Source organism: Papilio polytes, unplaced genomic scaffold (genome assembly GCF_000836215.1).
Source record: "Papilio polytes unplaced genomic scaffold, Ppol_1.0 DF824382.1, whole genome shotgun sequence".
Lineage (NCBI taxonomy): Eukaryota > Metazoa > Arthropoda > Insecta > Lepidoptera > Papilionidae > Papilio > Papilio polytes.
Window position 1 is genome coordinate 243,462 of NW_013524822.1, and position 15,268 is coordinate 258,729.

Sequence of the window (15,268 nt, forward strand, 5' to 3'; positions counted from 1 at the left end):
GAGCACGTGTTCCGCATACATTCCGCTCAACCAAGGTCAGTCGGAAACTTGTTCCGTATCGTAGTGTGCTGATTTGTCGCGGATTCACGCTGTATACCCTTTTTAGCAGATCAAAGTTTTTGTTGTTAGGTTAACGGCCAAATACTGAAACGAAAGTGCTTACAATCTGTCAAACGTTAGATGATGGAATTCGTACTCGTAGTTTCAGTGTGACCTTATTATTTAAAACGCTGTTATGTATTTCAATATCGTTTCAGTATTTGGTCGTTGCTTATACTGAGGTGTGTGTTATTACATGTAGGGTTGTATTCACTACTTTATTTATGTAAACTCATTGAAGTTTAAATAAAAAAAATGTTAAAGAGACTATGGTGACGAGTGTTAACAAGACAAACTGTTATAGCATAGTTTTACTGATATTTTCACTTTGTTCTTTAAATAATCTTGATATAAAAGCCATGTTATTTATGAACAGAACACAAACACAAGTCGGATATCAAGATATCATAGCTAGATTTTTACGACACATGAATATTTCAACATGTAACAGTTTTCTGTTCTACGAGAATAAACAAAACACGTGTTTCGCGTAAATGTTTTTGTTCTAACGACCTTGACAAATGGCGAACACAGCTGTCGACCACTGATAATACCAAAACCTGTTTTAGTTAGGCTTAGCATGAGTTTTACCGAGTTTTAAAATATCAAAACAATTTAAAAATAGACACTAAAATGGGAAAATTCTAGGATTTGATCATTTATGTGTACTTAATAATCTATACTTACATTATCTACGAGTATACTAATATTATAAAGAAGAAAGATTTGTTTTTTTTTGGATTGAAATAACTTAAAAACTACTGGGCAGATTTCAAAAATTCTTGCACCATTAAAAAGCTACGTTCACGATGCGTAGCATAAGCTATGTCTGTAATTGTTTTTTTTTTAATTCCACGCGGGCGAAGTCGCGAGCAACAGCTCGTTAATTATACTTAAAACTACACGCTTTATCTAACACAGTTTCGTAATTATTTATACCGGAAAAACTTTTTGTTATTATTTTCAACGTGAAATGTAAATAAGTTGTCACAAATAAAATTTCAGGCCACAACAAATTAATGCTGTAGTAATTAATTAGCGGACTTTGACCTTGAGTTGCGTTACGCTTGTAACAGCTTCGCGTGTGATACATGGTGTTCTAATATTAGATGTTACAAACAGGAATTGTGTACGCACCTTTACGTGAATATTGTTGCTTTTTTAAAGGTTATACCGCTTAGTATTTATGTGAAAATTCTTACTAATATTACGAATGCGAAAGTTTAGATGTATAGATGAATGTTAGAGTTTGTAGCCTAGAGTCAGAGAGCAGTTTTGAAGAACACATAAGCTCCTTATTTTTTTAATTCCACGCAGACGAAGTCGCGATAACAGCTAGTAATTTATAATTCTATTGTGTTACTTGTTATGTAATTCTTAATGCGCAGTTGACCAGAAATTTCGCGCCGCTCTAAAATCGGTCTGTTTAGTAAACAACAGGTGGTGTTTGCTGAGTTTGCGTTGTAAGTTTACGTGTATATACTTTTAGATAAATAATAATTGTAATACGTTTTTCATTATAACTCATACTATTTTTTCTTATCAATTTAGTGTTTTTAAAACTGTTGTAATAGTAACTTTCTTATCGAATATCGCTAAAACGTAATTCACTTTGTTTTGTTACATTTTGTTATTGTCTGATAAATAAAAAAATGACTATGACTTTTAGATGTAGACCTAGTAAACAAGTTTTACACAATTTACTAGCTGGTTGCCATGTTACGATACTACGTGTTTGACGATAAGCACTTTTTTAATATTCACATAATTAAATACTGAACAAGTTACGAACGGCATATCAATTAAAATACATGCAAATACGCGGGCTTAGTTTGTTATATAGGTCACTATTACACTCGCAGAATTATCAAGTTCGCAGTATATTTGATTAACAAATGACGTAAGCTAAACGGTTATAAATATCAGAACCGGCCGTAGTTACCGGGCGGGCCACAAGGTTCCACACTGGGACCGATATTTATTTTTACACTTCCTACTTCATACGAGAGGTGCGGTTATATTTTCGTATGCTTTTTATTAGGAACTAGCTGTCGCCTGCGACTTCGTCCGCGCAATATTAAGATAAAAAAGTACACTATAATTCGCCAGTGTACGTCAGCTACCCTTCAGTGACAATCTGGTCGAAATCGACCCAGCTGTTTCGGGGATAACCCGGAACAAATGCGGGTTGCAGACAAACAGACAAAAAAAATAATGCGATTTTCAACGATTAGCAATACAAATATACCATCTTCCTGAGTTTTAGCTTTTTTCTTTTAATATTACAAACAGACACTCCAATGTTATTATATGTATAGATTGAACCATAATATTTGATGTCATATTTTATTTTTCTGCTACAGTTTTTTTTTGTATTCGACTGGCTGATATCATGGTAATAGAAACTTATCTTTCTCGCTGTTTTTAAATGAGAGACATAAAGATTTATTCGTGTTTACACTAAAAAGGCACTGTTTATAAATTATTCAATACTGGCTTCCGACGGTGTGGAATAAAAAAACAAAAGTAAGTAGTTTACGTTCTAGACTATGTTCTACATCAGTGCCAACATGGAGATTCAGCAATTTAGGGTTTGTATCCTAACTAACTCTAAAAAACATCCATCTAAACATTTGAGCATATAATATTAGTAAGATCTTGTATAGAACCTAATACTCTAATAATTAAATTGAATGGCACCTGGAATGTCACCGTATTCCGGTAAAAAATATGCATTTTCATTGATAGTTACTACTTTTAAGGGCCTGTCCCATCACTGGCTGATAGATGCTCAGATAGCTTAAAAATGACGTCAGATAGAGTAACAAAATCCGATATTTCCATCACAGATTTTACTTGTCGGATTGTTCAGACAATTTAAAATTTGGTGGGACAGGCTCTAAATGTCATGGTGTACAGGATAAATTATTTTTGTTAATGACAAATACGGTCATTGTTAGTTTATTACTTTATGCAATACGGGCTTTGATATTTACGGGTAGGAAAAGGTATTAATTGAATTAATTTCCTACCGTTTCCTGTATTGTTATTTTACACAACAATGTACTTAAACTATGTATTACAATTTTATAACTATAAAGCTAGTTTTATAATGCAAAATCGTTGTCGACTTCAAATCAAACACCAGCTGAATAAATAAGCAACGAGTTGAGTTGATAAACCGATTTCGCATATCTTAGAGCGGAAGCACACCTTGGAATAAACTATCGCACAACTGATGCGCGATTGTCGATTATTTCGCGGGCAATACAACTGTTTAGTTGCACAACTAAAAATTGAGTCGAGTGCGCACCTCCGTATCTATACTTCTATACTATTATTATAAAGTGTAAACACACACTTCTTTGTTGCCTAAGATGTCAGCAATTACAGCATATTTTTGAATAATTCTTTTTTTAATAAAAACCCCTACAGTTACCTCACGCTTTAGTCTATATATTTTCACGCTATTAAACTTAGGGGTAAATATTTTGGATAAAAATCCTAATGTGGGAAAGAGACCATAAGTTGCTGCCAACATCAAGGCAGCAAGTTTGTCATCATGTAATATCATTTGGACATTTGTAATTGATAATTTGACAAATGTAAACAATAAAATAAAATTTTCCTAATTTCATGCGGATGAAGTCGCACGGGAACAGCTAGTAAGGTCATAAGAATCAAACCGGGAATAAACAGTTGTGCGATAGTTTAGTTTCACGTGTGCGAATGCTTTTAAGAACAATCCGTTTCACTATCTGTATCCTGTGATTTGCATTGATTGTAATGTTTACATTGTCTGACCCGACTATGGAATCGAGGACACATAATATTTGCTCTTTCAAAAACCTAGAACTTATTTAAATAAAGTGTATTAATCTATTATTCATGTTCAACAGCCGTGGGTTGTCCTTGAAAATGTACCTAACTGGTCTCAATGTTCTTGAAAAAAAAAACACATTGAAATTGCAAAATGTTCTTTGCGTTGCTATCTATAACTATACTAATATTATAAAGATGAAAGATTTGTATTTTTGTATTTCGTATGTATTGAAATAACTCAAAAACTATTGGGCCGATTTAAAAAAATCTTTTACCGTTAAAAAGCTAGTTTATCTGTTAGTAACATAGGCTATGTTATTTCATTTGACGCGGGTGTAGTTGCAAGCAACAGCTAGTTTTGAAATAATCTATACTATTATAATAAAGTGTAAACACACACTTCTTTGCTGCCTAAGATGTCATCAATTACAGCATATTTTTGAATAAGTGTTTTTTTAATAAAAAGCCCTACACTTACATCACGCTTTAGGCTATATATTTTCACGCCATTAAACTTAGGGGGTAAATATTTTGGATAAAAACCCTAATATGGGAAAGAGACCACAAGTTGTTGCCAACATCAAGGAAGCAGGGTTGTCATAATGTCATGTCATTTTGACATTTTTAATTGATAATTTGACAAATGTAAACAGTAAAATAAAATTCTCATAATTTCATGCGGATGAAGTCGCAAGGGAATAGCTATCTCAGATAAAGTATGATTTGTTCTCGTCTGTTTTACCGCTTTGCAAACAATTACATGGCGTATTATATTGCATAACGTGTTTATATTGTCAAGATGTCGAGGTTTGCATAGTAATGGATGCCAGCGGTTAAGGAACGCGCATTTCATTGTCAATGCCTTGACGGACCACAAGACGTCCGCCTGTTGCACTGTCTGTTTGACATGTTGATGATATAATCTATACTTCTATATCTATACTAATATATCAAAGCGTAAATGCACACTACTTTGTCGCGTAGGATGTCAGCAATCACAGAATACATTTGAATAATAACTTCTTTAATAAAGTGCCTTACACTTACGACACGCTTTAGGCCATATGTTGGCGATCTTAAACTTAGGAGTAAATAAATTGGAAAAAACCCTCATGTGGGTAAGGTACCGTAAACTACAAGCTGACATCGAGGAAGCAAGGTTGCCATGGTAACAGTAATTGTTATCCTACGTTGGCCTTTGTTGTCATTTGTGGATTTGAATTTTGATATTTGCAATTGGAAATTGGACAAATGTAAACAACGCAATAAAGTTTTTATAATAACAGCTCGTATATTTATAACACGATGTCTGTTTACAGGATCTTTTTGTTGAAGTTTTCATTATTTTGTTTCAATGTTGCCTTTCTTATTGACATTTCTCTCATTCGAATGAAGATTTGTTGTCGAAGAGCAGCTAAAACGTTTGACTTTCTCACGAATTTCAAAGTAACCTTAATATAGATGTTTTTATCAATTACACTTCTCTATTATTGGGAATTAAATTGGCCACTTGCGTATATGCTACCTCTTTCTATATGGAAAATACTAAATGTATTTCTTATCGTTATTAGGGACTAGGTATTTTAGTTTAGTCAAACTTTTAGATTTTATTTCGCGATATTACGTTTTCAATCTGGTTTTATTTGTACATTTACTGTTTCTTTATCTGTGTATATTTTTAAATAATACGATAAGCTTAGTGATAATTTCTTATCACTAACCTTCACGTTTTTATTAGATTTATTTCGTACTAGCTGTTGAACAGACGATGATCCAATTTCTTATAATCTGGATTTCTGGATGAATCGCACTATCCCAGCTTCATCTATACTATCTATATTTCTACTAAATACTAATATAATAAAGCGTAAACACATACTACTTTGTGTCGCAGGATGTCAGCAATCACAGCATATTTTTGAATATTTCTTACTTTAATAAAAAGCCCTACTCTTACGACACGCTTTATGCTATATATTTTCACACTATTAAACTTAGGGCTAAATTGGAAAAAATCGTCATGTGGGAAAGGGACCATAAAGTACAAGACAACATTAAGGAAGCAAATTTATTATGGCAACCGTAATTTTTCCAATTGAGAAATGTAAGCAATCGAATACATTTTTATAGTTTTATGCGGATGAAGCCACACGGAAACAGCTAGTTTATACTATTATAATAAAGCGTAAACACACACTCCTTTGTTGCCTAAGATGTCAGCAATTACAGCATATTTTTGAATATTTTTTTTTTAATAAAAAAGCCTACACTTACGTCACGCTTTAGGCTATATATTTTCACGCCATTAAACTTAGGGGGTAAATATTTTGGATAAAAACCCTAATGTGGGAAAGATACCATAAGTTGCTGCCAACATCAAGAAAAAAAGATTGCTAAGGTTTGTCATGTCATGTCATTTTGACATTTGCTGTTGAGAATTTGATAAATGTAAACAATAAAATAAAATTTTCATAGTTTTATGCGGATGAAGCCGCACGGAAACAGCTAGTTTATGTTATAAATATGGTATGTAATTCAAAACAATTGTACACAATGTAGCAAGTATCACGTATTTGACGAGTGCCTGCCGCTGCGACGTCTCAAATATTATCTCTGCATACATTTAATGTTTGCGTAAAGTAATCTTTACAATGTTTATCTGTTAATTCACATGCTCATCCCGTGTAAACGTCCTTGTTTTTTAATTGAATTTACTTTAAGAGCGTGCAACTGAAACTAAATATCGCACAACTGTTTAGTCTCTTTTTGATTCTTATGGAGGTGCGCACATTATTCGATTTTTAGTTATGCAACGAAACAATCGACAGTCGCACAATAGTTGAGCGATAGTTTAATCAAAGGTGTGCGCCCGCTCTAAGTGGGTAGTGGAAAATAGCAGCTTTTTAGTCGAATTGAATAGGAGCAATTTCTTATTGTTATTAGTTAATGAAACCTTAAACTGCACAGAATCTTGGTCTTTAAATTCAAATTAAGAACGCGAGATGACGCGATGAAACAGATTATAAAATGGTCACAAGTTGACCTTTCACGATCAACCAGAAGAGCTATTAGAAGTGTAACAGCTAACAGACAAAAAAATAAGAAAGAGATGGCAATAAGGCGGGAAAGAGATAGAAACATACATTACATAAATCGTAGTCTCGCTTGTTTTGTCGATTCATTTCTTAATAATTATTGTTAACTTTACAATTGATTGAAATTTAAATATTGTTTTAGCTCTAGGTCCACAATTAGATGCACTAGTAATGGCGTATAGTAAACAGACAATGGCGCAGTAGCGACGTGCGGGAAAACGTGAATACAAACATAACGACCGCAATATAATTTAACTGTTTTTTAACGTCTAATAATTAACAACGGACAGCTATAATTTACCTAAAGTATATAAATGTAGAAAAAACATAAGTCAGTTTAACAGTTTTCAGTTTTTTTTAGGTGGGCTAATTATTTTTTGCAGGGACCACAATTTCCAAGAACAGAAACGATAAAGGATTATTCCCTTAGAAATGAAAATAAATCATCAAACTATGAAAACAGAAATATTAAATTGTTAACAAAGACTAAGCATTGTTTATACAAACGAACTGTTGCCCGCGACTCGGTCCGCATGAAATTTAAAAATAATGATAAAAAATGAAAAAAATGTCGCCTATGTTACTCACAGATAAATTACCTTTCTAACGTCGAAAGAATTTTTAAAATCGGCCCAGTAGTTTTTGAGCCTATTCATTACAAACAAAGTTTTCCTCTTTATAACATTAGTATAGATAAAAGGATTAATTATCTTTTTGTATCTTTATCATTTGTACTATTTTTCCGTGTTAAATAATGTTAGATCATGTATTATATCTTTGATTAATAAATCGACAGTTATCTTATTATGCAACTGCATTTATAACTAGTTTTGGCCCGAGACACTCCGCGCGGAATAACAAAAAATATACCTTTGTCTTTAGTAGTAGTTCTAGATTTACACTAAACTCCATCCAGATACGGTAGTTCTAAAGCAACCATCGAAACATTGCATTAATTACGCGTATAAGTAAGAAGTAAAATTGAACTTGCAGCGCGTTTCCATCGTAGAAAACCCAAAGATACGAAAATCCAAAGATAGGAGATGAGATAATGTTTTTAATCTGTTATTGTTTGTGAATTCTTTTTACAAGATAACAGCCAAATGCTGAAACAAAGTTTAAATATGACATCTTAAATGATAAGGCAACGCTTAAACTCAAAACTCTATTAACATTTTGTCATTTAACATATTGCAAGTGGAGATTACGATGTTTGAAATTCGTTTCACAATTCGACTGTAAGTAAATTATAAAAATATAACTACTTCGATAAAATTATAGTAAATATTCAAGATAAAATACAAACGTAACACAGTTTATAAACTGTGAACCTAAATTTTCGTATTCAATTTTAAGTCGTATGATATTCAGCCAAAAACTGTGATATCTGATTTATGACACAAAGTGTTGCCAACTTCCTACATTTAATGTTATTCTACGGTTAAAAACGAAATATAAGATCTTGTTTTTACGTTACATTTCTACTAGATTTATGTTTCTCATTTAAAACTTACTTTTCTATTAAAGTTTTCGAGTAATGATTAGATATTTTTTGAAAAAAAAAAAATTATGTACCCAACAAAATATTTTTCTTTTGTGCAGCTTTAATAAGTTTTCTTACTCCTTAGAACTCTGTGTTGAAATAAACTATTAAAATAGAAAACATATTCTAACCATTGTCAGTGCTAGTTTTCACGCCTTTATTGACATGGAACTGTCAGTAAGTTTTTTAATCTATGACAAATTTATTTGGCTCGGTAAGAGAGGCACCTATGTCGTGAAGTTCTATTAAAACATAACCTTCTTAGACATGAATCTAGCACATAAGATAAGACAGCTATAGTCTGGAGCACATTGTTGCACTTTTCGACATTAGCGGTAAATAAGTGGTAACTACTCATCCCTATCGAGTCCGATAAGGTAGGACCATACGTTAAAAACGCGCCGTTGTTTGTCATCCATATTAACATGCAATACGAGATATCGTACCAACGATAGGCGTTTTTTGTTCAACGCCCGGCTAACCTGTCTGACATTGGCACATAAGTACGACGAACCCTGGCACTCCTATTACTATAGGGTTGGCCAAAATTCCCTGTGATATATTTTGCATTAGAAATTAAAATTAAATCACTAAAATATACTACAATACAATATCTACATATACTAATATTATAGAGAGGAAAGATTTGTATTTTTGTATGTATTGAAATAACTCAAAAAGTACTGGGTTTATTTTAATCTTACTTTTTACTAATATTATAAATGTGAAAGTTTAGATGGATGGATGAAAAGAGTTTGTAGTCTAAACTGCTGAACGGATTTCGATGAAATTTAGTATAGATATAGAGGATAGTCTGGAAGAACTTATAGGCTTAACTTCAAATTCCATTAACATTTTGACTTCTGACAGATTTTACGAAGCGGTTATGAAACGAAGTGTTTGAAGTTCTTCTCCAAATTCACCATTTTCACACATAGAGAGCCCTAAGAGGCTTCGTTCATAGACTTTAATGTAATTTGTTTTGCAAGCAATGAAAGGCTAAACTGTAAGATTAGCTTTTTCATTATAAGTATATTTAAGAACACATTTAGTATATGAAAGTTAATAAAATTTGGTACTAAAATATTTACTTGCTTTCTGTACAGTAGATTAGTTGATTATCTGAGCCTTTAAGAGGTACTTGTGTATGATTTTTGTCACAAGAAGCATTTGGTAATATCGACACAAATGTTTGAAACTTTTAAAACATTCTATTTGCAACATATTACTTTCTTATCATTACTTTGTATAATAACTAATCATGTGTATCACAAGGGGGTGGGTTCCTGAAGTTACCACTTATTTTGTGAATACCTATCAATTCATTAGTTACGTTTACCTGTTTCTACGGACTAAAACTCAAGTTTAATAGTTCGGAAACTCATTTCATGAAGTTATTAAATCAAAAACACTATCGAATGGTTAAATGTAGCTGGGAAACCGCCATTAAACTGGAAGTTTCAATGTCTAAATGAATGTTTTATTTTCTTCCAGTTGTATACTGCGACTACAATGGCTCCGGACGAGCATTGCAGTGGATTGAAGAATACATCGTCCGAGATGTATTACCAACGCATGCGACGAGGTGCACCGCACTATCATACACTTCAGGACAGAGCGATATTTATAGGTATGTATGTTTGTTGATGTCCTTAAATTAAGAGAAATCGCGTTGTTACCCTTCGCACTGAACTTTGTATTACATTGAAAGGCTTTCTATGCAATGTTACTCAAGTATCTAAATCGTGCGAACACTTTTGACTCAACTGCATAAACACTGAAATAGCCAAAGTTGCGGGTAGGCTATATATTTACTTTTTATAGATCGGTTTTTCTAATTAAAATGTTTTCTTCCAGGTCAGAGTCAAAAGCTATAATCGGCGCTGCGATTGGTGCTAGTTGTGATGACGTCATAGTACTCGGCGCGTCGTTACCGCGGCTGCTACGCGCGTTGCGACCGCAGAGGGTGGCCCTCTTCGTGTCTGCTAGAGAGACGGAGCGGCAACTCGCGCCTTGGAGGGAATTTGATGCTGAGGTAATATTACTTTTATGGTAAATACTAGGGTAAGGGATATTGTTGGTAATCTGCACTTAAGTCTATATAGGTTGTTTGAAACATTGTTGCTTTACTGGCAATATTAAGACTTGTTTATAGAATAGTAACGTTTATTTATTTTAATCAAAACATTAGTAGATATTTGTTAGTTTACTAATATTTCCTTTAACCATTCCAATTAGGCTCTAGGCTTGTGCTAATATATGGTTCACGACAGTAGTCGAGTGACGGGATTCGAACCCTCGACCGCAGGATCGGTAGTCCGTACCCCAAACCATTAGGCTATTGTGTACCTAAAGTATGCGTTTATAAATATCTTTTGTACTTTGTTAGATTTATGCATACTAGAAAGTAATCTTGTGTATTTGTATGTTTTATTTCTAGTTTAATAAGTCATAGTTACAGGGATTATGTCATTTGAATTGTTTTTCTAGTTTGAAACTAGCTAACTATATCATTTCACTAAATATTAATTTTATAAATGGTTCATGGTCATCTCTTATGCAATTCCAACATTTATAAATCAAAAATACGACGTTTATTTTAATATTACGAGACAGTTTCTGAATAAATTATTAACTCTCTTATCTTATAAATAATACATCCAATTAATTTCTTTTATACGTTCAAAGTATAGTATAAAAATATTTCAATAATTGTGAACAGATGTACTACTCGTATGTATTTTCAATATCGTATTTTCAATATGCAGATACATGTAGAACAATAATGATATGGAATGTATGTTATCTTGTTTAGTCAATAAGATATGATAAGGATAGAGATAAATCATTATGGTGCGTTTAGTCTAGTAGTTAGTACACATATACATTGCTCCGTTACAAGAATTCCCTACAAATGTCAACAGTATAGTTGTAATTGTCTTAATTTGTTTCGTATTTAAAAAGCGTACCTTGACTAAGCTAGACAAAACTATTTAGTCGCGCTTTGGTTCCTATAAACTTATATGGAGGTGCGCACACTACTCGAATTTTAGTTGTGCAACTAATCAGCTGGACTGTGAAACAATCGAAGATCGCACAATAGTTGGGCGATAGTTTAGTCAAAGATGTGCCTCCTCTCTAAATGTACGTTAACATCTATGATTCAGAAGGTCAAGCTAAGGTATATATACTATTATATATGGTTCTGCGACTACGAGAGTCCACAGTGTACACAGAGATACTAGGATCTCTCTCTTTATTTATTAGTGCACATACTACACTTGGTGAAATATCCTAATATTCATGCATTTTTGTTACAAATGAACTGTACTAAAATCAGTATAGATGGATATAAAAATGTGTATACATTTATTAATCTATCATAGAAACATGACATACAAACATTTTTATGTCATTCTTACAACTGGGACTTTATTATTTATTGCTGTTGTGTCGAGCATATGTATAAATATTAAACTAGCTGTTCCCGTGCGACATCCGCATGAAATTATGAAAATTTTATTTCATTGTTTACAATTGTCAAATTATCAACTACAAATGTCAAAGTGACTAGACATAATGACAACCAAGGCAGTCTTGCTGCCTTGATGTTGGCAGTAACTTTTGGTCTCTTTCCCACATTAGAGTTTTTATCCAAAATATTTTCCCCTTAAGTTAAATGGCGTGAAAATGTATAGCCTAAAGCGTGACGTATTGTAGGGCTTTTTATTAAAAAAATTATTATTCAAAAATATGATGTAATTGCCGACATCTTAGGCAGCAAAGAAGTGTGTGTTTACGCTTTATTATAATAGTATAGATTATACCAATACTCGTGTTACTCGCTAATTACAAGTAATTATATTTTTGGGAACATTTCACAAATTTGTTGATGTCCAGTAGAAATAGATGGTTCTGCGAACCCAAGTTTTTCATTATGTATGTAATGTACATCTATAATTGTTTATTTTTACTCCATGTTTTTAACACTGAAATACTTGTAGCTAAAATTATTGCTGTCTATGTTTTTCTTCAGACACTTATGGAGACAATAATGTATTGTGGCAGTGGAAACTAGCGGTTTTTGGGTCTGTCCCACTGTAATTGTAAATTGTAAATTGTCTGATAATAATCTAACGTGTAAAATATAGGATGGAAATATCGGATTTTGTTACCTTATATGACAGTGACGTCATTTTAAACTATCTGCCAGTGGTGGGACTGGCCCTTATTCTAAACACTGACCTATGGTACGTGTTGTAGTACAGTAACTAAACTTTTTAATGTTTAAATGCAATCTGTATTGGTCACGTCCAGTAACTTTACATAATCGCACCTATTACGTAAACTCAAGGTTGTAATAACAGTTGCTTATATACTTAGGGTTGCCACTTGGAAATAAAATACAATAATATTTTAAGGTAACCCTAAAGAAAATGCAGCAATCAATGTATAAGAAAGCTGTTTCTTTGATGTCTATCAGATTGTAAGCGCTGCTTACGAAGTGTGATGTTTAAATTTCGTTTCAGTATTTGGCCGTTAGTGTTGTAGTATAAAATTGTAGAATAATATAAATATTCAAGAAGATTTAACATACTTTGCATCATACTTAAAACAATCTTTTAACATAAGGTCTGCAATTGCAATCTATTTTTTTTAGTTCAAGTTCCTTTCATAATGGGAGTAAGCGTTTATAAAAACTCGATGCACATTCTCTTATGTATATCTTGGCGCTGTTTTAGAACCCAGTGGAATTTATGACCTATTTTATTTTTCTACATTAGGTTCATTGACAAACCCTATCGGTTATATGCGTACTTGAGTGTTACGATCGGCAAATTCCTATTTACTCATTATCAGTTACAACACACGAGGACAGAGTACGAATCGCTCATTTCGAAGCAATGTTCATATTTATAATGTTATATTGTATTGTAACAACTTTATTGTTTCTATTTTTTATGATTCACTCATTTTATATATAGTGGGGACATGAGACTGTCTAGTTTAGTTGGCATATCCTTCTAATGATATATCTATTGGTAGTGGTTGCTTCGCTGTTTTGGCGAATGCCAGTGGCTGGTTGATCGTTTGTCACCTTATACATATTACAAAAAAGTTACCTTACTCGACTCAACATTCAGTTCTATTCTCTATGTCTAAAGAAAAATCGACTGTCCCACTTAGTCACTAAAAGGTTATATAAGCAGACCCTTAGTTAAGTAACTAAGTAAAGACTATGTAGCTGTTAGTGTACACTATACAATATCTTCCGATATTTACTAATTTAATTAATTGAAAATCCACTCTTTATTAGTAAAAGGCACTAATTATTGTTTATCTGTTTTTTCAATAAGGCTAGATGTTTTCTCTACCAGGGTCACAGAAGTTCATTGGAGTCAGTTGTTTCTAACTTGCCTATTGAACTCCTAATTACCAATAGTAAGAATAATTTATATATGTCGCGACAGTATATAACGAAGGACAAATAAATAATTTTCTTGATGGAATAAAACATTTTAATCATCTGTTTATAAACTATCATAAGTTACATAAAACGTAATCGAATAGCATTTTTTAGTTTATTTGTATCAAGACTGTTATTTAAACAAATGACTACTGAAATTATTTATTTAGTTAAATGTCATAAAATGCTACATTGGGCAAGGCAATTTTAACATTGTAACGCTTTCAATTTGGTAAAAACACGCCATCCTCATAAGGATGAGACATAAAATCTTTGTATTTCAGTAGTTACATTCATTATTACTATGTTTTATTCTTTAGTAGTTTATTTTTATATCAAATACACCGACGCAAACGTTTAGTGAACTCTGCACATAGTATTTACAATACCGTTTACCCTTATTCGATAGTATAGAGTGTGACGTACAACTAATTTAAAAAAAAAAACTATTGAACTAGTTAAGAGAGAAATACTTGAGATTTAGATTTTAGTGTGTTAGTAACATACATACATTTTGCTACACAATCTCCGTCGAATTAAGGGTTAAAACAAAGCAAATTCAACTCCTTTGCAAATCAGTTTTAAAGTAAAATTGAATCAACTAGACGTTATGGCTTTACGTGACTAATCTTTCATACTCGACCACTCGCATAATAAACGCTTCTCGTTGCTATAAAATCCCTATGTTTATGCTAAGTTGTCTCTGTTTATTTTATATGCAACTTGTCAATAATCACACTTCTTACTATACTGTCCTCGTAATTTAATAAACTAGCTTTCGCCCGCGACTCCATCCTCGAGGAATTAAAAAAAAATAGTGAGTAGCCTATGTGTTCTTCCAGACTATACTCTACAACTGTGCTAAATTACATAGAGATCCGTTTAGCCGTTTTGGCTAGGATCTATCAAACATCCATCCATCTAAACTTTTGCATTTATAATATGAGTAAGGTTTGAACATTTTCATGGATAAAATTTGCCACAGATGTTGAACATCTTGAAGAACTCTCAGAGTAAAAACATAAGTTTAATAGTAATTAATAAATTAAAATAAAGACGGAGACTCTAGCAATAGTTAGTCTTTGTAATAAAAGTGACTATGTACTCTTTTTCTCTAATATAGAATATAATTATTCGTTTCATAATATTATAAGTAATTCACCCTTACATGGCTTCAGCTATATCGACTTAGTAGGCATTTAGATAAGCGTTTGATCGCTTAAGTTGAATGTAAATTGAATT

At 32.5% G+C, this 15,268-nt stretch overlaps 1 protein-coding gene across 1 annotated transcript in view; it reads left to right on the forward strand.

Annotated features, from left to right (window-relative positions):
* Positions 1–15,268, forward strand: part of LOC106111068 — a 71,133-nt gene that overhangs the window by 29,761 nt on the left and 26,104 nt on the right. Inside the window, exons 2-3 of the mRNA XM_013293040.1 lie at positions 10,054–10,189; positions 10,417–10,594. Coding sequence (XP_013148494.1) covers positions 10,054–10,189; positions 10,417–10,594 — 314 coding nt within the window. The remainder of the gene's footprint in view (positions 1–10,053; positions 10,190–10,416; positions 10,595–15,268) is intronic.